General features: G+C 39.5%; 1 protein-coding gene across 1 annotated transcript in view; it reads left to right on the plus strand.

Moving 5' to 3' along the window:
* Positions 1–5,336: 5,336 nt before the first annotated feature.
* Positions 5,337–26,497, plus strand: part of PLCXD3 (phosphatidylinositol specific phospholipase C X domain containing 3) — a 168,378-nt gene continuing 147,217 nt past the window's right edge. Inside the window, exon 1 of the mRNA XM_001498846.5 lies at positions 5,337–5,948. Coding sequence (XP_001498896.1) covers positions 5,846–5,948 — 103 coding nt within the window. The 5' untranslated portion in view covers positions 5,337–5,845. The remainder of the gene's footprint in view (positions 5,949–26,497) is intronic.

The raw sequence follows: 26,497 nt of genomic DNA on the forward strand, positions 1-26,497 counted from the left end.
CTTTGGCTCTTTCTTCCTTTACTTTTGCAAGTGTATAGAGCAGTAGCATTAAGTGCATTTTCATTGCTCTGCAACTATCACCACTATCTATCCATCTCCAGAACTTTTTCATGAGTTAAACTAAAACTCTCTACCCATTAAACAGTGAATCCCCCTTCTCCACTCCTCATCCCCTAATAACACTGTTCTTTACGAATTTGACTATTTTAGGTACCTAATAAGGACAATATTTGTCCTTTTGTGTCTGGTTTATTTCACTTAGCATAATGTCTTCAAAATTCATCCATGTTGTAGCTGAATTGCATTTCTATTTAAGGCTGAATAATATTCTCTTGTATGATTATACCACATTTTATTTATCTATTCATCTGTCGATGGATGTTTGGGTTGTTTCCACCTTGTAGCAATTGTGAACAATACTTCAATGAGCATTGGTGTAACTATGGTCATAATTTTTTTAGCAATGATGAGTAAGACAGTTTCAGGATTTTTCTGATTCTGCACATGATCCTAAAGCATTCTTCCTCTTCCTTCCCATTTGCCATGCTCTGAGAAATCAAGCATAATGCCAGTAGTGACCCCTGGAAATCTAGATAAGTACATCAGTTGTTTCCAAGTGTCATCACTGACTTTACCAAGATAGCAAAAGGGCTGGGAAGACTTAGGGGAGATGGTATAAAGAGGCAAAACAATTCTGAACCAATTTTTCTTTCAAAATATATTTTCAAGTTATGTCTTATGCTACTTAGTGAAGTGCTAAAAAATAGGCATGCTAAAGGAGGGTTTTTGACGTTGAGGTGAGAGATACAGCCAAAGCATTTGTTAGTCAGCCATTAAGCTATCATTTGCCACTTTCTGCTTGAAACACGAACTCAGTCCATTCAGGCACTTGCTGCTCTATCGTGTTTCTCTAGAGTAGAGCACATAATAGACATTCAATAAATATTTATGAAATAAGTGAGCAAATGAATGATTATAATGAGCCCTTATTCTGTCTTAGGCACTGTGAGAGGCATTATAGGGTATCAGATAATACCACCTCTGTCCACATAATGCTTTAAGGCCAGCTGGGGAGTTAGAAACACCTACAAGATTGGTATAAACAAACTTCAGTGGATGTGCAGCAAAAGGAAAGATTGCTTCTACTTATGGATAGTAAGGGAAGTTGCAGAGATGAGTTGGTTCGAATGGAAAGAATTTGGACAGATGAAAGCATGCATGTGCGTGTCATGTGGCGTTAATAGCACGGACAAAGCCATGGTTCCAAGAAGCATAACAATCAACTAGTTTACTGAGCTTCCACTCTGTTCAGTAAACTTTAAATTCTTCACTTCATTTAAGCTTCCTAGAACCTTCCATTTTCTCATGCCCAGAAAGAAATAATTATTCTCTATACTTCACTTAAAGAAACCAAGAAACATATAGTAACTAATTGGGAAAACCTGGATTTGAATCCAAGCCTTTGGATCCCACAGCCTGTGATACCAAGCACTAGATTATGTTCATTGGGTATTGATTAGCTTATTTTTGGCTGGCAGATAAGGCGTAGATGTAGGGAAAGAGAGGAGAGGTAAGGCTGAAAACTCTGCAGGGTTCACGTGCTGGAGAAAAGTGGGGGTTATCAATTTTTCCTATCTTGAATTTAAGCACAAAAAGTATTTTTATACTTAAATACAGTCAAGTTCTTTGGATGAAATATCTAGGTAGAGGTTGTAGAGAATGGTAAAAATGCATTTATTATTAATAGTTAATTTTACAAAGGTTCTTTATTGTCTTTTGGGATACGATTTTTTTAAGTTTGACTCTGTAAATGTATATTTCTGAACATTGTGGGGTTTTTTTAATGATTCAGCTTAATTGTTTTAAACAGAGTTCCTTTTTAAAATATTGTTCAGCTGAAATGTGTGCTAATGTTTTTTGACCTATAAGAATCCTTGTTTTTCAGAACATAATTCAAAATCAATTTATTTGAAAAAATGCATAGCAAAGAGCCATGTATTTTTAAGGGTGGAGGAGGATATGAAGTCAGGAAACGTTCCAAATGAGTAGCAATGTTTATAAACTGTGCATAGTGGGGTTTTGATGGACAGCTGAGGATTATATAAAACCACTGCAATAAGTCATTTATCTCTATTTCTTTTTTTTAAATGATTTATCATGCTGGTTCTTTTTTTTTTTTTTTAAATTATGCCTTTTTGTTGTTGTTGTTGAGGAAGATTGGCCCTGAGCTACCATCTGTTGCCAATCTTCCTCTTTTTTTTTTTCTCCATAAAGCCCCAGTATATAGTTGTATATCTGGTTGTAGGTCATTCTAGTTCTTCTATGTCAGAGGCCACCACAGCAGGGCTTGATGAGCAGTGTGTAGATCTGTGCCCAGGATCAGAATCTGCAATCCCCAGGCCGCCAAAGCAGAGTATGAAAACTTAACCACTCAGTCACGGGGCCAGCCCCCTTTCCATTTATTCTTAAAAGAGTTGTTTTTGTTTATTTGTTTGTTTGTTTTTTAAGGTTGGCTACTATTGATATCACACTTAAAAACCATTAGTGTTTTCTCATCTCTGTTGTAGTGGTAAACATGTTGATCCACACCTTGAGCTGTCTGGATGGAGTGAAAAAACTAAGGTACCTATTTACATTCCTCCTCTTCCTATCTCCAGCAGATAAATGTATGAGAAAGAATCACAAAGGAAACAGAATTATAGAATAATAGAGTCAAAAGGGACCCTAGAGGTTAGTAACAACTTCTAGTTTAGTTTGCCAGTGGGCGTGATGGTTAATCTTATGTATCAACTAGGCTAGGCTCTGATGCCCAGTAGTTTGGCCAAACACTATTGCAGATGTTGCTGTGAAGGTATTCATGGATATGATTAGCATATACAATTATTTGACTTTGAGTAAAGCAGATTACTTTCTATAATGTGTGTGGGCCTCATCCAATCAGTTGAAGGCCTTAAGAACAAAGACTGAGGTTTCTTGAACAAGAAAAATTGTTCTTCAAGACTGCAACATAGAAATCCTACTGAGTTTCCAGCCCGCTGGCCTTGCCTTTCAGATTTGCCAGCTCTCACAATCACGGGAGCCAATTCCTTAACATCTCTCTCTCTCTCTCTCTCTCATCTGTACACACACATACACACTACTGGTTCTGTTTCTCTGGAAAACCCTGACTAATACTAATAGCAGGAAAGCTGAAGCCCAGAGAAATTATGTGATTTTCCTAATATCATTTAGTAATTGGTGGCAGAGCTGATAATAGAAAGATGGGGAAACTGGGGATAAAATTGCCTAAATGATTATTTTTTATATTCAGGAAAGAAATTCAGAACTATTGACTTCCAGCCCTGTCTTCTCTAGTGGATTGCATGCAGAGAAATGTAAAGTTTTATGCAAAACCAATACATTAAAAATTCTAACATTCAAAACAGGTAAAACAGGGGAGGGGTTGTTCATCTACTTTACCAAAGACACAGTATATGATTCTTTATAGGGCAGCTTTGCTCAACATTTAGGGTGGTTTCATTTTTAAAAAATGCTTTGTAACCTTTTAGAGACACATAAGTTCAACACACTTGAAGGAGATGTTTTTAAAGTGTATCGTATTAAAAAATGTTATCAAGATTCAGTAATTATTTCATCCTCTTGAATATGAATATTTTATAATGACTGAGAAGGCAAAGAGGGCCCACCCCCATGGTGAGTGGTTAAAGTTCCCCACACTCTGCTTCTGCACCTGGGTTTGCAGTTCGAATCCTGGCACAGACCTGCTCCTCTCACCCACTATGCTGTGGAGGTGTCCCACATACAAAAAAAAAATAAAAGGGGAGGATTGGCAACAGATGTTAGGTCAGGGCAAATTTTCCTCAGCCAAAAAAAAAAAAAAAAAAATGAAAAAAAGGCAAAGAGAGGGAAATACACATATGTTGCTGTGTTAATAAACTTAACTGTCACATTTCATATGATGCCTTGCTAATAGCAAAGCTCTTTCATATACACTCTTTCCTGGAAGCTTCACCACAAATCTCTGAGTTACTATTGCCATTTTATATAGAGACAACTAGGACTGACAGAGACTAGAAGACTCGCCCAAACTACTCATAGCCAGAGCAGCTGATTCCCAGAGTTGAGCTCTCCGCATTGCCCTGCAGTGATGTCTAGAGCACCAACATTAGCCAGAAGTGTGATGTTTGTAGATCTCTTGACCAAGAATCCTATAGTGAGCTAAATTCTCACTCTCATCAAAAGTATATGTGGGTTCTACCATGCTAGTAAGAATACTAAGATTTACCTTGGGAAAAAAAGTCCCAGTACATCTCTTTCTCATTCTTAAAGATAACACTACCATACCCTCTCGAAGCTATGAAGTTAGTCTATGGGAGAATGGAAAACTTGATCACAAGGCTAAGGCATTACGTCTCCTCTCTCCATCTTTCCCACAATGGTCCTCATTTAGAGTGAATGTTCTTTGGGCTTTGCATCCCTGTACAATAAGCAAGTTTTGGGTGTTTTTAATTCTATATGATTTACTGAAATAAAACGGCCATTCCCATGTTTTACAGGTCTCTCTCCTACCTTGGTTTTCATTTCCCCAACCTAATGGCATTTACTTTAGGAAAAGGATTTACACACCACTGGATCAAAGACCAGAGGTACCTTTACTGCATCTACTTTCTCTGGGTTGCAAAGACCCACCACATTTTCAGTCCATTACTTATTCCTACTCAGGCCATTCCTGGACTTACCACATTTGTAAGACTTGATTCCTCTCCTCTTTCTCGTATGAGAGCAGGTGGACCAAGACAGCTCTTTGGAGGCTCAATGAGTGATTTCTCTTGAGAAAGGTACAGCTCTCTAGTCTGCCAAGGAATGAAAATTCAGACAGTCACAAAGATCATTTCGAATGGTGCCAAATAAATTCCACCAAATGCGACTGGCAATAATTACAGCATGTCACTGAGAAATCTGATGATTTTCCTCTAGCATCAGGCTTCTGCCTGCTCCTGAGTGTCATGAGAACGACAGAGAGAGGACATAGGCAGCTTTATCCCTAGAAATAACATAGATTTCTCATGATCGGGGAAATGAAGGAGTTGAAGTGCTTCTTTACCTTGAAATGTCTGAAACAGGATACTAGGGATTAAGTAGGAACCACCTAGAATTTACTGCCTTTTCATGACAGCACACTTGTCAACTACTCCAAAAATTAGACAAAGTGGTGAATAAAGACCACCATTTTGTTATAAGCAGGGCTGTGGGCTCCAGCTGAGGAAAGCCATAACCTGTTGTAGCTTACAAAAAGGAAAGCTCTCTGGTAAGAATGGAAAGTCCTGAAAGCCAGTATGAGAGTCAGCTCCCCAGGAGACGATAGAATCCCGAAGTCTACTAGGATTTTAGGTCCAACCACAAGACTGTCTTTTTTTTACAAACAAGACCAGGAAGTCACATCAAAGGGCCGAGCAAGACCATAGGCAAAGCTGGGTAAACCAAGTTTTTAAAAAAAAAAAGAATAACGATAAGCCAAGGAGAGCTGCAGAATGGCGAGAAAAGGCAGAGACGCATAGGAGGGATAAGACGGGAGGAGGGAGTCGGGGAGGGAGGGGAGAGAGGAGAAAGCCGAACGCGGACGTCAGGAACAAAAGCTCCGGCGGAGTCTGGCGGAGGCACGAAGGGAGCATGGGGTGTTTTGAATAATTATTAAAATTAGCATGTGTCTGCGCCATCCTGTGGGTGTGGCGCAGAGCGGAGTGTAAACTCTAGCGGGGCTGGAGCAAACATTGGATTAGCGGCAGCAACCTGCCAGCCTGCCCAAGGAGTGCGGGGACCTGCGCGCGGCAAGCAGACCAGCACCATGGCCTCGTCTCAGGGGAAGAATGAGCTGAAATTCGCCGACTGGATGGCAACTCTGCCGGAGAGCATCCACAGCATCCCCCTCACCAATTTAGCCATCCCAGGTAGGCGCGCTGAGGCTGCCGACGGGGCGCTTGGCGCCCGCTCCACCTGCCCCGCCCTGCTTTATTTGCCACTAAGTGGTAACTTGCCCCGATGCCCGAGGGAGGGAAACTCATCTCCAGAGGTGGGTCTCGGGCCAGGCGAGCGCGTGCCTGGGAGCCCCGGGCCTCCTCGCCTTTTCCAAACCTCTGGGGACCGTGGCGCGTGGAGTCAAGGTGACTGCTTTTGCGCTGGGCTTTGGAAGCAGGCTGTGTGAGAGGGCTGGGTTAGGGGAAAGGCTCAGCTGTAGGATGCGCTTCGCGTCCCCCTCCCACGGTTTTCCCCGCAGACTCAGGGGGTGGGGGCGATTTCTGGGTCTGTGGGAAGACAGAGCGAGGTGAGCGCGAGCTGGCGTCCTAAGGGCTCGGCTGGTGGACCTCGGACTCCATCCTGTCACAGAATAGAGCGGATTTGGTAGATTTCTCCGCTAGAACCTACTCGAGTCATTGACATTCGTCTCCAGTCTCCTTTAAAGAGACAAAGCGCTTCCCGAAGAGTGATGAAAGTTCAGGGACCGGCGACGGCATGATCGCTGCCCTTGACTGGGAGCTGCAGGGGGCGAGGGGCGAAGGGCGCCGCGTCCTGGGCTGCGTGCATCCCGAGGGCCTGGCCGGGTGGCCACCTTCTGGATTCTGGTCCAAGTGCTGTTAGCAACGTATAGCGCCCGGGTCAGAAAAGCAAACCCTGTAGACTGTGCGTTTGCTGCTTGGGACAGAAGCCGGGTAGGGGACCTTGCGTGAGCAGCGGCTGAGGGATGGGATTGACAGGCAAACCATAGGGAACGGCGATTGCGCGGTGTCCAGACAGCCTAGAAGGAAGGAATCCTGGGCAAAGCAAGGAAGGGATCCAGAGGCTGCAGCATGGTGCGTGCGACTTGGACCAGAGGACTGGGCAGGTTTCTGGGGCAGCAGCCCCTAGCTCAGGTGTGCAGAGCAGACAGTCGTTTCAGGACAGTGTACCATGGTGACAGCTGGGGACACAGCCATACTTTGTTACCAATTTGACTTTTCACTTGGGCTGAGGGTGCAGACAACTGATCCTTCCAGGACCCAGCTAGAGGGCAAATTACCCACAGGTGGTCCATCCCCTGCCCTGAGCCAAGCCCAGTTATCAAGTTCATCCTTCTGGTCTACCTCCTCTTGCTCTGCCCCATTCAGTGCCCTCTCTCAGTCACTGGGAGAAAACATAGAGAAAAGAAAAAAACGGAAAAGAGGGGTACTCCTAAATATCCCAAGAGGCTCAAACCAGCAGCGCTAGAATTGATTAGCAACTCAAATCAATGGCTGTTAGTCAAGCGGATGTTTGGAGGCTGTGATAGGCACAGGCCACGCTGAGCGCTAACCCCAGAAGGGAAAGGATTGTCTCCTTTTGCCCATCATCAAGAGGTAGCTTCCCAAGAGCCCAGCTATCTCTAAGGAAAACAACACCGCAGCTTCTCCACTCTGCACGTACCCTGCTACCTGGGTGAGCCTGGGGATTGCTCTTTTGAAGGAGATAGTAGAAAGTACACAACTTTGTTGGCAAAATTCCACTCTCATTTCCACAGGCATTCTTATTCTCGTTTCTTTCTTTGTTTTTATTTGGTTTTTAGACAGTTACTTTCACATGGTCTCACCTGAGCATTTCTGTACACAGAGAAGGTAAGAAGGGCGAGGACTCTGACGCCAGCTTTCTGACAGGTGGCTCTCCAGGGACACAGAGAGATTAAAAGCCTAAATTCACATTGCTAGTTCTGAGGGATGGAATGATACCATGTCTGAATCTATCTTACATTTCTGTATTACTTCGCTTTGCAAAGCCCTAGTATGTACACCAGATCACATAATCCTTCCCCAAACCTTGGGAAGCAGGCAGTGCTGGTACGCTAAACTCCATTTCACAGACGTCAAAATCGCAGCTCAGTGAAGGCAAATAACCTACTATTAGGTTAGTGATCTGACCCCTAAAGTGGTCCTTAGGGAAGACCTCCTAGGAATTTTGGAGGGAAATGCTTTGGAGTTCATATCTGGATGATTCAGTTGCAACAAGTACTAACCAGGGTGGGGGGCTGAGGAACTGGGCATAAGCAGGAACAGGGAACTTTTTCTTTTCTCCCCATGGCACAAAGTGAAACCTGAGGTCAGAGACTTAGATATTCTGGTAATCTTAGAGACATAAAGATAATGGCATTGGATGCGGTGGGAATTTCCACTGTGTTCCCAACCCCTCTTAGTAAAGTAAAAAACCCCTGCAAAGCCTCCATTCCTACCCCCTGTACTTCTGAGAAAAAAAAAAAAAAACATATTTCGCCAAGTCTCCATCCTTGAATTCCCCCATGATCCTGTAAAGTTGGTTTGGTAGATCCATATATATAAATCCAGGTTTTAAAATGAGTTTGGTATCTTTCTGCATTACTCAATTGTGAGAATTGGGGAGGAAAAAAGACATTCAAACTTCGATAGTCAGAGAAGACTAATTGGAGACTATTAAACACTAATGGAATAATTGCCTTAAAATCATGCTAATAGCTTCCTGGCTGCTACATGTTTACTTGGCCAGTTGCTACAGCTTGAATTAAGTAATTATCTCCACCATTTAAAACCACTCCTGATGCACCACACAAGTGTTTCTGTGGAAGGGAACTGCTGCTCAGTCATCCTCAAAGCTTCAGGTTTTCTTAGGTGAAGCAACTGGAGAGTGAAGAGCTGTCTAATTATGAGGCCACCCACTTGGGGCAGCTGACCCAGATTACCCAGGGCTAGTGCAGGTGTGTGATATTCCCCACCATGAGCACGGTTCTGGCATCTCGAAACATTTCTCAAGTGTCTGCGTCTCGAATGCTTACAGAACCAAATCTCTCAGTGGCTGTTTTGCATTTAAATGGCTTCATGATTTGGTATTGACTGGCCTTAGGAATTAATTTAGTGATTGGTATTAGTAGTTTTACTTTTCATTTATTTTTCAAAGGAATGTTGGAACACGTTGACAGCTACTCAGATTTCAGTTTCGTCTGTTATTTCTTCCTATCTCTGATGACACCAAACTGAGTTTTCATTCATACATGCTTGTTTAACAATATCCTGGCATTTTGGATTTTGAATGATACCTTCTCTCACCACAAGCAGGTCAGAGAGGACTAACAGGGATGGAAACAGGAAGACAAAGTATAAAATTCAGGTGAGGTGAGTCTGATGAATTTCTGGCTGCTTTGAGGCAGAGTTCTAACTCTATAATCGTGGTGCCTCCAGAACCGTTGTAAAGAGATCCATCGTGGGAACGAGCAAGCTGTTGCTTGATCTGGGTAAGGTGTTGGTGATCTGGATCTATGACAGGGAGTCATTCTGTCCAAAATCCAAAGAATCAGGAAGGGATTTTTCTTTTCCCCATGGGAGGGGTCTGCTATGCATTTTCTGATATGTGATGAAAGTCTTCTTTACATAATACAGCAAATTGACCATGCAATAACAAAAGATGGGCCAAAATATTGTGAGACTAGAACCTCAGACACAGTGCGTCTTTCCTTGATGTTGGAGGAGATCAGCGAGAGGATGTGACCGCAGGTTGACCTGAGAGCTGGACCTGGGCAATAGGAGACCCCTTAACCCCGCCCCTGTCCTTGGAATGTACGATTTGACCACTGTTCCCACAGCCAGAGCTGGTTTCAAGGAGACAGCCTTGAGAGAGAAATGTTTTGTTGAGACCATCTGGATGGTATATGTGCCTGAACCCCATTAAGATCTCTATACAAACGTTTAAGATTCTGGCCGGTGGGTGCAGAGATCTACTCATCTTGTGGCCGCCCAAGACAAGCCTTGGATGTGAGTTCTCTTGCTTATTAAAACTGCTCCCTTCCAGTCTGCAGTGGTCTGCTTCTTTCTTCCGTTTCTCCTTGCCCTCTGTGTACGGGGGCTAGTTTGCAAACTAATGCTTGAACAGGAATTGATTGTACTTTAGATAAGAACACAGAAATGTTTTAGAAATCAATAATTATACCTGTCGATTTTGTTCATTTCTTCCGGAAAATGCCAACACCAGTGAAAAAAGAACAGTTTCCTAAGTTAAACTAGATGTTTATACAGTTCTGATTTTTGTGTTCTTGTGTCGGCTTTTCTTAGTTTTTAATTTCTTCCCTCACAGTGATCTCTTCTTCTTGTTGCCAGTGTTCCTGGAGCCAACTGTCTTCCTTTTTCTTGTGACTTACTATTCCTATTTCAATTGGGATGAAACAATCTAAGGACAAATCTGTGACTAGCTCTAACTATACAAATTTCTTTTGAAAAGCAGGGGATGTTTCATCGTTTTAGTCAGATGGTTATACGAAAGTTAATCTTTCAAAGCACTCAAAAAGCAATAGAATTGTTTAGGATATTTCTTGTGTTGCCTTTCCAAGTCCCAGTTTTGTTTTTGATTTTGCTAAAAAGAAAAAATTGAAGAATATCTGGAACATAACTTATTCTGCTAGAACTTTTTCCTGATGAGTTGTACTGAATCCCCAACTATTACTAATTAATATCAAGTGATACTTATGCCATTTTACAGTTTACAAAGTGTTTTCTCATGTACACGTGTGCTTTTCACATGTCCTATCAATAATCTTCTAAAACCTTGCTATTCAAAGTTGGTCCAGGGACCAGCAGCGTTGACATGCATGGAAGCTTGGTAGAAATGCAACATCTCAGACCCCACCCCTCAGACCAATTTAATCGCAATCTGCAGTTTAACAAGATCCACAGGTGATTTATGTACACATTTAAAGTTTGAAAAACATTGTTTTAGAGCATCTCTAAGGGGATCTTGATGTAAGTGGCAGAGCCAAATTTGAATATACATCTTTGACTAAGCTCTTTCTATTCAATCATGCAGTCTATCCACGAGTGTTCAAATTTACAATCAGGCTTAGAGCCAGAACCCCATATCTGAGTCAAGGCTAATGGCCCAGGCTGGGAACATTTCTGATAAGTGACATTGCAGTCATCATGCATCTTGAGCGATAAATGTATTTAATTGCTACTTAAGTGTTCAAATTAGGTCACTGTGATAAATGTAAAACCTTTCCCCTCCTTTCCTTAAAGTCCTGCTGCTCATTGATATCAGCCATCAACAGCACTTAAAGTCAGCCCATCTGGTGATGCTGGTGGGCACTTATGACAATCTAGGAAACATCCCTGTGTTAGTTCTTTGTCCATTTAATCTCATTCTTTGTTGTGTTATAGCTTCAGCTACTTTTGTTATATTTATGTGTTGCAGATTCATTCAACTCATCTATAAGCTAGAACTTTTCAATATTGCTCTTGAGTGATAGTGACATCATCAATGCAAAATATAGTAATAATCAGCATCAGAAAGCCACCAAAAACTAAGGTAAACAGTAAATTGATTTTTTATGGAAAGAAAATGATCAATCTTGTTTATATTTGCAAACCATGCCTCATTTATTTGAAGCATGGTTTACATGGAATAGAAACATGCATAAATGTGGTTATAACTCACTTGTTTGACTTTTATTAATTTGGGATAATCAGTGTTCTAAAATAGTTAAAATTTAAAAACCCCTCAAATTGCTAAAATGGATACCACAATGTTTATGTTAATATTCACATACTTTATTCATATGAAAATTTCTCATATCCTTACTCAGAGCTTGTTTTCTCTTATTTAATTCTAACCCCACCCAATCAGAATAGAAAGAGTAAATTACAAAGAGGAACGAGACTGCTGAGTGCCATACATCAGCAATAACAACGGGGAATATTCATGAGGGAAGACTAACAAATGAAGACACAGGGACCCAAAAGGTAGTGTCCCTAAACTCTGCCAGCCTGAAAGTAAAATCAGAGTCATGTTGATTGTCACTTTTGACTCCTTCCAAGTACCGCCTTGATGTGCTTCCAAGTAGTTCTGTAAATCTCTGGACAAATTCTTCTGTATGGTTTATCAGCCAATTTGGGGGCTACCACATGGCATCTGCCATTTTCCTTCTTTCCTGTTTTGGGGAAACTTTGGAGAGTTGTCACTTTTACTGCTTTGACATATAGAGAAACTGTACTTCCCTAGTTTTATGCCTAAAACACCACTCCTGCTGGCAGTCCCACTAGGGCCTGTGCTGTCTGCAGAGGCCCAACATTGAGGATGTTAATGTGTAACAAGCACCCTAGATTCCACTATAGTCAAAGGCTCCCAGAGCCCGTTCCCCCGCTGTGCAAGCTGCTGATGCCAACTTCTACTGACTTCTACTTCTGCCATTGCTGCCGAAGCCATGGATGCCAGCCCTACCAGAACTTTTCAATCATTTTGCCTGGTATGGATGTCAACAAAAGAGCTCTTTGAATTTGTATTGATTCTTTTGTTGCCCTCTTGCCCTGGGACTCAGGTATGAGTTTATGAGGGCTGGGCAGAGGACAATATGTGGGATAGATTTTATTCTGTACTCTGCATCATTCTCAATGTTAGCTCACTCTCTGTGTGTATGTGTGCACGTGCACATGAGTGTGTGTGTGCATGCATAGTGTGTACTGATTTCTCTTAAGATAACTTTCTTCCCAAGAAGCTTCTTGATTTTTCCTACAAGTAGATCTCTGGTGGGTGCTACCTAATTAATCATTCTTCCAGGGAGGTCCATAGTAGGGATACAGTCGGAGTACGTACCATTCCCAGTGAGCAGCTTGGGACAATGTACATCTGACACACCTAAAGTAATTGCTAATATCTCCATTATTTTAAAGCACATTAGTAGAGTAATTGATGTTCACTGAGCCTTCAAGGAAAGGCTAAATTTCACACACATGCACCTGTATGCACATATTTTAATTATTGTTGGTTAAAGGGGTCAGCTCTATTAATCTGGAAATTGCACCCATTACTACCAACAAGGATGCTTCTTACCCATAAGCATTAGTTGTTTGAAACAAGAGGACATGTCACTTTGATGGGCACTCAAGGAACTTCTAGACACAATCATGGGATTTGATATCCTCAAGAAGCTTATACATTCTCTTATCTCTCCTTCTCTGGGTAGGGTTAGGAGTAATCTCCGAAGATGGGGGACCAGAAAAGTGTCTAAATCGTAGGTTCCAGAAGGCAGGGAAAAGTGAGAGAAATTGACCATGGTTCAGATGGAATTCTTCTTCCAGAAGCTTTCTACAGCACCATATGCTTTTATTATGCTCTGTTAAGAGAGGAAGATGGGTCAGGAAGAGGGGCAGGAGGAGATGGTTAAACATTCTTGAGAAGCAGCCAGGATTAGTCACCTCCGGAGATCAGGTACTGAAACAGATGGCCCGTGATGTGTTAGATGTGCTCTTGTTATGTGATCCTATGTTTCATTACAGATCCTGGGAGTGGACAGCTCATATTCCTCTCTATCTAAATGCCAGCTAATATGATGTCTCACATAGAAGAATTCTTCCTGTGAATTAATTTTTATAAAGCAGCCGTGTTTATCCTTAGTCAACATTATAAATGATGGTTGTGTTGCTTGATTCACTTGAGGAATTTTTATTTCATGAAGGAAAGTAGACTATGATGAACGGCAATCTTGGTTGCCTGCCAGGCTTTCCTGCAGGTCCCCTTGGCTTGTTGGGTGCTGAAGAGAATGTGCACATGAAGGAGTTCTGATGGGCAAATGGGAACTTGCCTCAATGTGTGTCTCAGGCCATGCTTCGCTGTTGCCGTATATGGAGGAGAAGGAGGAGGAAGTATGTGAGGAGGAGGACCAAGGCTGCCTTAGCAGAGTTAGCTCTAAACACCCTCTTGCCGTGACCTGTTCTGGGCTTTTCTCAGAAAAAAAAAAAAGTGATCAGGGGAATGTAAAGATCCTGCCTTGAAAGTTGCTCGAAGGGAAGGCTGCAGAACTGTGAAGTTGGGCTCAGTCTTTATCACCCCCCTCATGTTTTCATTTCTCTTCGTATTAGTTCAAATTCCTTGGGTCCAGCATTAGAGTCTTACTCTTGAAAATATCCTTAATTCCTTTGTCTCACTCTTTCCTGTTCTGCTTGCCTGGAAAAACCCCAACACAATTAATCTCAATTTTTTGCCTATTCGATCCCAGAAAACTTCAATGGCTAAACATTGCTGGAGAAAAATTGCACAGCCTGGATGCCCCAGCCCACTGGAAATTTCTGACCGTGACTCTTACTGCACGTCCCTAGTGTATTCATTTTCCTATTCTCTTAAATGACAATTTCATACTTCTTCTTGCTCCTTAAATCAACACCTCCTTCCCACCTTGCTCTAAACTTAGGACTTCACCTCTTATTTTATAGAAAAAAAATAGACGCAAACAGAAAAGAACTTCCTCAGTTTCCCTCCATTAACCCACCAACCCACTGCATCTATTTCTGCATATTCTGCATTTTCTTTAGAAGTCCTGGACCTGCTCCTACCTGCTTCTCTACTTGTGTCTGGATCCCATCCACTCAAATCTCCTCAAAGTTTACCCCTAAATGTATCCACTCTCTCTCCCACATCATTATTTTTCTCTACCTGTCCTGAATCATGCTAGTTAGTACACAAACATTTGTTAATATTACCACTCTTAGGAAAAAGAAAAGCTCCCTTTGACTCCACATGTACCTCTCTATCCACTGCACTGTTTCTCTGACATTTGTAAAAATATCCCCTCTGTCTTCAGGTTGTTATTTCCCTTTCTCTCCTGAGCCCATGCCAACCTCATTATTTCCCCACCACTGCACTAAAATTGTTTTTATCAAGGTTGCCAATGACCTGTATTTTGCCAAAGCTAACAGTTAATTCTGTGTCATTTTATTTGAATGTTCAGCATCATTTGATGGAGTTGATCACACCCCTTTTCTTGGAAACATGTTTTTCCTTTGGCTTCTTATGGCATTCTTTATTGTGGTAAAAAAAAACCCACGTAACATGAGATTTAGCCTCTTAACAATTTTTTGGGAGTACAGTATTGTTAGCTATAAGCACAATGGTGTGCAGCAGATCTCTGTAACTTTTTCATCTTGCATTATGGAAACTTTATACCCCTTAAACAGCAACTCATCTTCTCTCCTTCCCACAAGCCCCTGGCAACCACCATTCTACTTTCTGCTTTGATGTATTTGACTGCTTTAGATATCTCATATAAGTCTAATAATATAGCATTTGTCCTGTGACTGGATTACTTCACTTTGTATAATGTCCTCAAGGTTCATTTACATTGTAGCATATGGCAGGATTTCCTTTTTTCATGGCTGAATAGTATTCCATCGTAGGTACACACCACATTTTGTTTATCTAGTCATTTGTTGATGGACATTTAGATTGTTTCTATATCTTGGCTATTGTGAATAATGGTGCAATGAACACAGGAGTGCTAATGTGTCTTTGATATCCTTATTTAAGTTCTTTTGGATAAATACCCAGAAATAGGATTGCTGGGTCATATAGTAGTTCTCTTAATTTTTTTAAGAACTGCCATATTGTTTTCCATAGCAGCTGCACCATTTTACCACCAACAGTGAACAAGGGTTCCAATTTCTTCACATCTTCACCAACACTTGTTATTTTCTGATTTTGGGTTTTGTTTTTTTAAAAATGAGTATCCTAACAGGTTTGGGGTGATATCTCATTGTGGTTTTGATGTTAATTTCCCTGATTAGTGATGTAGAGCATCTTTTCATCTACCTGTCAGCCATTTTTGTGTCTTTTTTGGAGCAACGTCTTTTCAAGTCTTTTGCCTTTTTTTTTTTTTAAAAGATTTTATTTTTTTCCTTTTTCTCCCCAAAGCCCCCCAGTACATAGTTGTATATTCTGAGTTGTGGGTCCTTCTAGTTGTGGCATGTGGGACGCTGCCTCACTGTGGCTGGATGAGTGGTGCCATGTCCACGCCCAGGATTCGAACCAACAAAACACTGGGCCGCCTGCAGTGGAGCGCACGAACTTAACCACTCGGCCACGGGGCCAGCCCCTCTCATCTTTTGCCTTTTTTTAAATTGAGTTATTTGGTATTTTGCTATTTGGTTGTAAGAGTTCATTATTTTGGAAATTAATTTCTTACAAATATATGGTTTTCAAATATTTTCTCCCATTTCATAGGTTTTGCTTTCATTCTATTGATTACTTCCTTTGCCATGCAGAAGTTTTTCAGTTTGATGTATTTCCACTTCTTCTATTGTTTTGTTGTTGTAGTCTGTGCTTTTGGTGTCATATCCAAGAAATTATTGCCAAGACCAATGTCCAGAACTTTTCCCCCATGTTTTCTGCTAGAAGTTTTACATTTTCAGGTCTTAAGTTTAAATCTTTAATTCAATTAGAGCTGATTTTTATGTATGGTGTAAGATAAGGGTCCAGTTTCATTCTTTTTCATTCTTTTGCATGCATTTGATTTTCCCAATACGTTTGTTGAAGAGACTATCCTTTCATCATTATGTTTTCTTGGCACCCTTGTCAAAGATTGGTTGACTGTGTATGTTTCTGGGATCTCCATTTTCTTCCATTGGTGTATATATTTGCCTTCATGCTAGTACCATACTGTTTTGATTACAGTAGTTTTGTAACATGTTTTGAAACGCAAAGTATGAGGTCTGCAGCTTTGTTCTTCTTTCTCAAGACTTGTTTTAACTATTTGGGTCCTTTTTGGTTCTATATGAGTTGTGGTATTGTTTTTTCTCTTTCTGTAGAAAAGCACCATTGGGATTTTGATGGGGATTGCATTGAATCTGTAGGTCACTTTGGGCATTTTAACAGTATTAAGTCTTCCATCCATGAACATGGGATGTCTTTCCATTTGTTTGAATCTTCTTTAATTTCTTTCACAAATCTTTTGCAGTTTTATGAGTAGAAGTATTTCACCTCCTTGGTTAAGGTTATTCTGAAGTATTTTATTCTTTTTGATGCTATTATATATGGGATTGTTTTCTCAATTTCCCTTTTGGATTGTTTATTTTTAGTGTATAGAAATGAGACTGATTTTTGTATATTGATTTTGTATTCTGTAACTTTACTAAATGCATTTGTTCTAACAATTCTTGTGTGTGTGTGAGCGTAATCTTTAGAGTTTTCTACATATAAGATCATGTCATCTGTGAACACAGATAATTTCACTTCTTTCTTTCCTATTTGGATGTCTTTTACTTCTTTTTCTTGCTTAATTGCTCTGCCTAGATTTCCAGTATTATGTTGACTAGAAGTGATAAGAGTGGGCATACTTGCTTTGTTCCTGATCTTAGAAGAAAAGCTTTTACCTTTGGATATGATGTTAGCTGTGGGTATTTCATATATGACCTTTTTTATGTTAAGATAATTTCCTTCTATTACCAGTTTGTTGAATGTTTTTATCATGAAAGAATGTTGAATTTTTTCAGGTGCTTTTACTGCATCTACTAAGATGATCATGTGATTTTTATCCATCATTCTGTTGATGTGATGTATTACATTGATTGATCCTTGTATGTCGAACCATCCTTGCACTCTTGGGTTAAATCCCACATGGTCATGATGTATCATCCTTTTAAAGTGTTGTTGAATTTGGTTTGCTAGTATTTTGTTGAGGAGTTTTGCATTTATATTCATCAGGGATATTGACCTGTAGTTTCCTTTTCTTGTAGTGTGTTTGTCTGGCTTTTATATCAGAGTAATGCTGGCCTCACAAAATGAGTTTGGAAGTATTCCCTCATCTTTAATTTTTTTGTAAGGGTTTAAGAAAGATTGGCAGTAATTCTTTAAATGTTTGGTGGAATTCAGCAGTGAACCCATCTGTGGTCCTGGGGTTTTCTGTGTTCAGAGGTTTTTGATTACAGATTCAAATCTCCTTATTAGTTGTAGATCTGTTCAGATTTTCTATTTCTTCAGGATTCAGTCTTGGTAGGCTGTGTGTTTCTAGGAACTTATTCTCAGTTATACAGTTTATTGGCATATAATTGTTTATAGTACTCTCTTTTAATCCTTTTTATTTCTATGGCCTCAGTTGTAATGTCTCCTTTTTCATTTCAGATTTCATTTATTTGTCTTCTCTTTTTTTCTTAGACTTGCTAAAGTTTTGTCAATATTGTTTGTCTTTTCAAAAAACCAACTCTTAGTTTTGTTGATTTTTTCCATTGTTTTTCTACTCTCAATTTCATTTATTTCCTCTGTAATCTTTATTATTTCCTTCCTTTTACTAACTTTGGGCTTAATTTCTTCTTCTATTTCTAGTTCCTTGCGGTATAGAATTAGGTTGTTTGAGGTCTTTCTTCTTTTTTAATGCAGGCGTTTATTGCTATAAACTTCCGTCTTAGTAATGTTTTTGATGCATTCCATTGGTTTTGGTATGTGGTGTTTTCATTTCCCTTTGTCTCAAGATATTTTCTAATTTCCCTTTTGATTTCTTATTTGACCAATTGGTTATTAAAAAGTATATTGTTTAATTTCCACATATTTGAGAATTTTACCATTTTCTTCTCCTATTGATTTCTAGTTTCATTCCATTGTGGTCAGAAAAGATACCTGGTATGATTTCAGTCTTTTAAATCTGTTGAGACTTATTTTGTGACCTAACGTGATCTATCCTGGAGAATGTTGCATATGTGCTTGATAACAATGTGTGTTCTGCTGTGGTTGGATGGAATGTTCTGTATATGTCTGCTAGCTATATTTGGTCTATAGTGTTGTTCAAGTCTTCTCTTTCCTTAATTGATCTTCTGTTTGGATGTCCTATCCATTATTGAAAGTGGAATATTGAAATCTCCTATTATTATTGTGTTGCTGTCTATTTCTCCCTTCAGTTTTGTCAGTGTTTGCTTCATATATTTAGGTATTCTGATATTGGATGCATTTATCTTTATAATTTGTGTATCTTCCTTGTGAATTGACACTTTTGTAGTGATATAATGTCCTTTTTGGTCTCTTGTGACAGTTTTTGACTTAAAGTTTATTTTGTCTGATATAAGTATGGCTACACCTGCTCTCTGGCGGTTACTATTTGCATGGAATATCTTTTTCCATTCTTTCATTTTCAGCCTATATGTGTTCTTAAATCTAAAATGAGTCTCTTGTTTCAACAGCAGATTAAAAGGATCATGCACCATGACCAAGTGGGTTTTATCCCTGAAATGTAAAGATGGTTCAACGTACACAAATCTATAAATGTGATACACCATATTAATAGAATGAAGGATGAAAATCATATGATCCTCTCAATACCTTCCCATGATTTTCATTTGAATGACTTATAGAAATCTCAAGCTTAACATGACCCAGAAAGAACTACTGAGTTCACCATCCATTACCAAGTTTGTTCTTAATCAAGTTTTCCCCATCTAAGCATTTTGCATCACTATCTATCAGTTTCTCAAGCCCAAAAGTTTGGAGCAATTCTTTATTTCTTTTTTTCCCCCTGAAACTCTAAACCATCATATCTGTAAATCCTGTTGGCTCTTTCTCCAAAATGTATCCCAAATCCTTTCATTTCTCACTATTTCCACTATTACAATCCTAATCTAGTTGCTGTTATCTCCCACATGAATTCCTCTGAAGGCCTCCTAACCAATTTCCCTGCCCTCATTTTTGTCCTTCTACACAGAGTGTCGTTCAAAAGTATAAATCGGGTACATCATTCACTTATTTTAAACCCTCTGCATTTACTTACTAAAATTACTGGCCCCTGTCTGTCTTTCTGACCTCAGCTCCTTCTACCTTTCCTCACTCACTTATTCTAGCCATTCCTTCTCCATACCCTCCAGATTTTTTCTTGTTTTAGAGATTTTCTTGGAATCCTCCTCCAGATCATTACCAGTCTGCCTTCTTTTCTTTCTGGCCTTCAATATGATGCCTTCTCCTCAGGAGATATTCCCCAACCATGCTAGCCAATGCAGTTTACTTCCATCCTTAACATTCTTTAAACAATTGCTTGGTTTACCGTTTTCATAGTGCTTGAGTAGCAACAATTAGTTGCTTTATTTATTTGTATGTTTATTATCTGTCAACTGAATAGAATATAAGCTCCTTGAGGACTGGACCTTGTCTGAATCTTTTCTGATGCCCAGAATATGTCTGGCCTATGGTCAATGTGTGGTAAATAATTGTGGACAAATAACAAATGACAAACCAGTATAGAGGGACTCTGACCTTGCTTCTGTTCTGTTCATTTGAAAACAAGGCAACCCCAAGGAAGTATTCAAGTCAGCTTTATTTTTCAAGTTCTTTAACAAAAACAGGCTCATTTCAGCAAAGGGATGATCTCAATGAACTTTAATAAAGACTATACTGGGCCCAATGTTTTTTGAATGAGTCACATGACAATTGAAAAGGTGAAATAGAAATTTGTTTTATATGGCAGTTTTCAGCCATTACGGCACTACACGTTCAAGCAATTTTCTTGTAATTTCTACGTTTATACACTTAATGATTATTGATGATGATAACGACTTTGAAGAAATATCAGATTGGACTGTGCCTTCAGGAGAAAAAACTATGCTATTTTTAGTACTGTTTTGGTTTTTAAGTTTTGTATTCTAATTATCTGTAAGATGGTAATTCAAGTATGACCTATATAGTAATGTATTTAATGAAAATATAGTAATCATGCTCACCCCCACAATTATTTTGAATAATGCTTTTATTATTTGTTAGCCTCTGTTAAGGAATATGGGAAATTCTACTGAAATACAACGAAAGTATACATGATAGCCACAAGGCAAAAAAAGAGGTTCCACCTAAGAAACCAATATAATAGATTTAAAATGCCTGTACAAAAGATGTAAGAGCTGGCATTTAATTGCAGAAATGTGTCAACATGGCTAAAGTCAAGAAACGGCCTAGACTAAAACAATGAAAACATACCAAGATCTCTCTTCGCTATGCTTGGAGCTAGAAGTGGTACAAGGACAGGCTAGATCATGGCTTGTGACAGATAGTGTGAAATTAACAGATGGTAAGAAAAAAAAATAAGCACTACCTAATTTATACAGAGGAGATGTAATTTTAAAATGTAGGCTCTAGTTTCAAATACCTGGGTTCGAAGCCTGGCTTTGCCATTTATTAGCTCTGTGACTTCAGGAAAATTACTTAATCTCTCTGTGCTTCAGTTTCGTCAATTAAAAAGTGGGGATAATAATAGTACTTCAGAGGTTGTCAGGAGGACTTCATAGGAAGAGTGCTGCTTAGGTGGTTGTAAGGATTAAATGAGGATCCACGTAAAGCGCCTAACAGTGGCTGCTGTACACGAGGCTACCGATTTATATTGTATTGGTGATTTTCAATCAAGATGAATAATCTTTAGAAGAAAAGTGAGAAAATAGTAAGAAAAAATGTTTTCGAATGTGTAAAGCTTTTGTGCCGAGGTAATATATATCTCCACGTACTAAGACTAAAAAAAAAACCTGATAAAATATTACAGAACCAAACAGTTGTTTCCAGAGATTGTGAAAACTGAGGTATAAAGATACGTAAATGTCACAATTTCTAAAAGAGCAAAAATGGATCCCAGCAACTGTATAGGGTAATACATGAGTGATTTGTGACTAATTAAAACAAGGAAGTGATGCTAACCTACATGCTGGTTAAGGGAGCACCTTATATTGTGCAAAGTGAGCTGCCTGGGATACATGAAACCCCAACTGCAGTCTTGGATCTGCAACCAAGTCTTGGGCAAGTCACTTAACTCCACTGGGTCTTTGGTGTTAAAGCTGTAAAACTGCATAGCGGTTGATGTTGTGGACAAACTTGGTTCAAACCACGGCTCTGCTAGTTACCAGCTGAGTCATGGGAGGCTCTAAAAATTCTCTGAGTTACAATTTCCTCAGCTCTAAAATGGAGATAATGACAGTCCCAACTTCATATCCTTTGTTGTGAGGATTCAATCGGATAATGTATATAGTATACCTGTCACAGAGTAAGGGGTCAATAAATGTAGCTCTTTTTATTATTCCGTCATGCCTAGTTAACCTCATTTATTTTGCTAACAGGGTCCCTGGCAGGGCTTACCTGGTTCTCTGCCTCTCTAATTTCCTTTTTCCTTGACTCCTCTCAGTTAAAGCCTCTCGACTTTTCTCTCTTCCCTTTTCAGGTCCAGCCGTGCCCTACGCTCCAGAACCAGTCCAGTTATAGACAAGGGACTGTGAAGAGGGCTATTTCAACAGTTGCCTTGCTGTGTCCAGAGCTCAGCTTCTGTGATGCAGCTGGTTCTAGAAGATGAGCTGTTGTGGGAGGGGCAGATGTGAGTAGCCCAGAGAGTGGACTGGATCTTCCCACTGGTGGAGAGGATATTGGCTAGGAAACACAGTGACAAGTGACAGGGAGAATATCCATATCCAGAGAGGACAGTGACCAGCAATAGTTCTGGTTCAGCAGAGGGAACACAGTCCAATATATGGACAAGATAATAGGAGATCTGCAAGTAAAATTCCTAGAAACACAGGGAAAATTCAGCCAGATTGGACTTCCTTGTATGAAGTTTCCTTGTCCGAGTCTGAGCTTTGGAGACCACCTTAGATAACTAGACTTTTCTCTCTAAGATGAAGTACTTCAGCCCCAGACTATACCTATATCCTAGGATGAGAAGAATTCTGTATTATTCTTCCTACTCAGTCCCAGAATACCTTGTGCCTGGCTGAGTTCTCTCTCATTGTGATTTATGAGAAAACTCCCAGTTGTTACAAGGCTGATGGATATATTAGGTGAGGAAGATTGGCCCTGAGCTAACACCTGTTGCCAATCTTCCTCTTTTTGCTTGAGGAAGATTGTCACTGAGCTAACATCTGTGCTAATCTTCCTCTATTTTGTATGTGGGTCACTGCCACAACATGGCCTGATGAGTGGGGTGTGGACCATTGCCCAGGATCCAAACCCATGAACCTGGAGCCACTTAAAGTGGAGTGCGTGAACTTAATCACTACACTACTGGGCAGAAAGCCTAAATTTTTAAATGATTTGTAAACCTGAAGATTAATTGAAACTATTCCAATAAGCCTTAACAAGAGTTGAACTGAAAAAAAATGAAATATAAAATATGTAAGAGCAAGTTGATAGAAACCTGACTTTACGATTTTTGAGAAAAAGACCTGGGGCACATAGCCAACTGGAAGCTGACTATAAGTCAGTAGTATGACGTGGCAGTAAATGTACATCTGGGCTGCATCGCCGGATACAGTTCATAGAACAAGGAGGGTGCTAGCCTGACTGACCTTGTGCTGGGCAGAGCCATCTGCAGCCTGGTGCTCAGTTCTGGGCTTCAGACTTTCAGAGAGACTCTGGAAAGCTGCCATGTGTTGGGGGAGTAAGGGGTTGGGGATTGTAGATGGAATTGGAGATTTACCAAGTCATTGACTGAAGTTTCTGGAAGCCAAATTGCATGGGAATATAGTCACTTCTCTTCACACACATGTAGGAGAGATCTCTGGAGTTCTAAATTAAAGCAACCAAAAAATAGAATTTAAAAGGATGAAGCTTTGGGCAAACTGAAAAAGACGGGAAGAACCTTTTATCAATGTGATTTTTAAGTAGTGAACTCACCCTCCCTAGAAGTGTGTAAAGAGAGGCTGGATGGTCATCTTCTGAACATCTGCACTGACACAGCGGTTGACCCAAATGACCTCTCAGGCCTTTTCTGATTCTAAGAAGCTGTGTGATTTTGGGTATGTTACTTCAACTTCAATTTCTTGTATGAAAACGGGGCAGGAATAGTACCCACATTCATATGATTGTTGTGTGAATTAATGGAATAATCTGTGTGAAACATTTAGCATAGTGCCTGACACCTCGTAAGTTCTCAATGAATGTTATGAGTTATACAAAGTTACCTTTGTTAACCTATGAGTTAACAAAGTTACAGTTACCTTGACAGACTGAATAAATCCAATCTTTTCACCAATCACTACTTCTACCTTACCTGTCCTCCATCTATGGCATATTTTTGCTCTTTTACCTGTATTGTTTTTTAGAATGTTTTACTTATTGTTTAATTGCCTAGAAAAACTTAGCAATCTCTTCTAGAAGGCGGGATATGGACTGAAAATTGAATACAGCAGGAACAAAGCCCATTTTAATTTAGAACATGAATATTATTTCCAAAGCTATTAGATTAAGAACAATATTTTGGCATATCAGTAGATAGAACTTATTTTTCTCTTGTGTCAATGTGATTACCGAGACTGCCCTCCCGTGATGGAAGATGTGCAGACTGTCCACTGCGATCATTCCATTACCACACACAGATTGGGATCCCCTGGGCCTTTCCTGAAGTCAAGATGCCCAAATGACCCTAAGGCCCTGATTTTGAGCAGAGTTCTTGAAGGGGAAAACAACAACCCTGAGTTTAAAATTTTTCCAAGAATGGTTTTCTCCTTAAAGCCAGTTTCCTCTTCAGACGTTTCATTATGTTAATGGACAATTCATTGAAGGGCCATTTAAACAATTTAATGGGGTGGACTACAGTATTTAGCAGTAGTACTTGGTTGGTAAATTGTTGATAAAACGAAAGATTGGAGTGAGAAAAAACTTCCGGACTTAAAGCCTAGAAATGTAAGAACAAACACTTTGCAAAAAGTTGCAAAAAAATAAAGGTGTGTGACTCATGGAGGCAGTAACTTACAGATGGCTCACCTACTTTGGTCTCAATTGTTCAATGAATGTGCATGTAAATATTTTAGAATACTGTAGTGTCTGTGTGTGTGTGTGTGTGTTTTAGGATCTTAAATCATACATTTTATTGGTATCAAGCATTTATCAAGTCAATCTGATTAAGCATTGGAATTTATATACATAGAACTAACCTACCAGCCCCCTCAATGCACATGTTAAAATGGACATTACGTTTTTTAGTAATAACTGACAATTTGGACATCTAGGGTGGGGCAAGTCACTCAACATCTTTGTGTTTATTTCCCTACCTATTAGATGGCAATATCAATAATTCCTTTCTCAAAAGGAGAGGGATTCTATGCTAGTGCATATTTACAATATATGTTTGATAACACAAGGATCAGTAAAATTAGAATGCTTAATTTTGTGTGTGTTCGTGATGCTAAAAGTATTTTGGATAGAGGAGGGCAAAAAATGACAATTTAAAATCTAAATACACGTGACTATTAATTTAAATAGGAAAATAGTATGACTATCTACTTCCAAAATGTGTAATCTAATAGAGCAATCATTTTTCAAGATTTAGTGTTGTTTTATATATATATATATATATATATATATATATATATATATATATATAATTTTCTTTTTTGCTTGAGGAAGATTAGCCCTGAGCTAACATCAGTGCCAGTCTTCCTCTATGTTGCATGTGGGATGCCTTTCATAGCATGGCTGATTCATGGCATACATCTGCTTCCAGGATCCGAACTCATGAACTCGGGCTGCTGAAGCAGAATGCATGGAACTTCAACCACTTGGCCACAGGGTCGGCCCCTATATATTTTTTTAATAACTTGTTTTTTAAAAATTATGGTAAAATATACATAACACTGGATTTACCATTGTATCCCTTTTTAAGTGTACAGTTCAGTGGCTTGAAGTACATTCACGTCGTTGTACAACCATCACTGCCGTCCATCCACAGAACATTTTCCATCTTGCAAAACTGGAAGCTGTACCTATTAAACAGTACCATTTTCAAGTTACTTTTAAAATAATTTTCTCTTTCACCTATAAAACACTTTAAATATTACAAAGATGTAGTATATATTTTATCTTATTTGTGCTTCAACAATCTTTTAAGAAAGATGGGGACCCAAGGCTCAGAGACACTTGGTAAGTTGCTAACTCTCACTCCTTCAGTTGAGTGGAGAGCCAGAGCTGGAACTCAGGTCATTTGGCGCCCAATCTAGTATTCCTTCCTGCTTAATCCCATTGATAATGCAAAACCAACTCGTTGTTTGTTTCACCTGATCTCTCAAGTGACCGGGGTTCTTGTTCTCTGATTGTGCTCATCTACTATAAACTTTGTACTTACTTTCCAAGTTCTCTTTCGATCCCCAGTATTTGAGATTTGTGGCTTTTTTTGATAGGATAGTATCAGATTCCCTTTAATTGAAATTGTTTATGGTTTAAATGCTACATGTAGAAACTGATCTTAAAATGAACTTGTCCAATGGATGAACCTTGAGAACATTATAGTAAGTGAAATAAGCCAGTCACAAAAAGGCAAACACTGCATGATTCTGCTTGTATGCAGTATCTAAAATAGTCAAGCTCATAGAATCAGAGTAGAAAGTAGGGGGAGGGGAGAGGGGGACTGGAGAGTTGTTTAATGTGAATAGAGTTTCAGTTTGCAAGATGAGAAAGTTCTGGCCAGCTGGTGCACAACAATGTGAATATACTTAACACTATTGAACAGTAAACTTCAAAGTAGTTAAGAAGGTGAGCTTTTCTTTTTTCTTTTTTTACCACAATTGGAAAAAAAAAACACTTGCCCAGTCAGGTCAACTTTTACAGGTTTTAACATAATTACCCATAGGTTCGCTTTGCAGTTTTCTGCAGTGTTTGTAATTCTTTGAGGCTCTAACACCAAAAAAGGGCATTTTCTCTAGCTTTGCTCCTGGCTACAAGGCTAATAATCTTGTTTTTCCCTCTTCTTATTTCATTCTTATTTCATTCTTGGTTT

The sequence above is a fragment of the Equus caballus genome, chromosome 21, assembly GCF_041296265.1.
Source record: "Equus caballus isolate H_3958 breed thoroughbred chromosome 21, TB-T2T, whole genome shotgun sequence".
NCBI classification, from domain to species: Eukaryota; Metazoa; Chordata; class Mammalia; order Perissodactyla; family Equidae; genus Equus; species Equus caballus.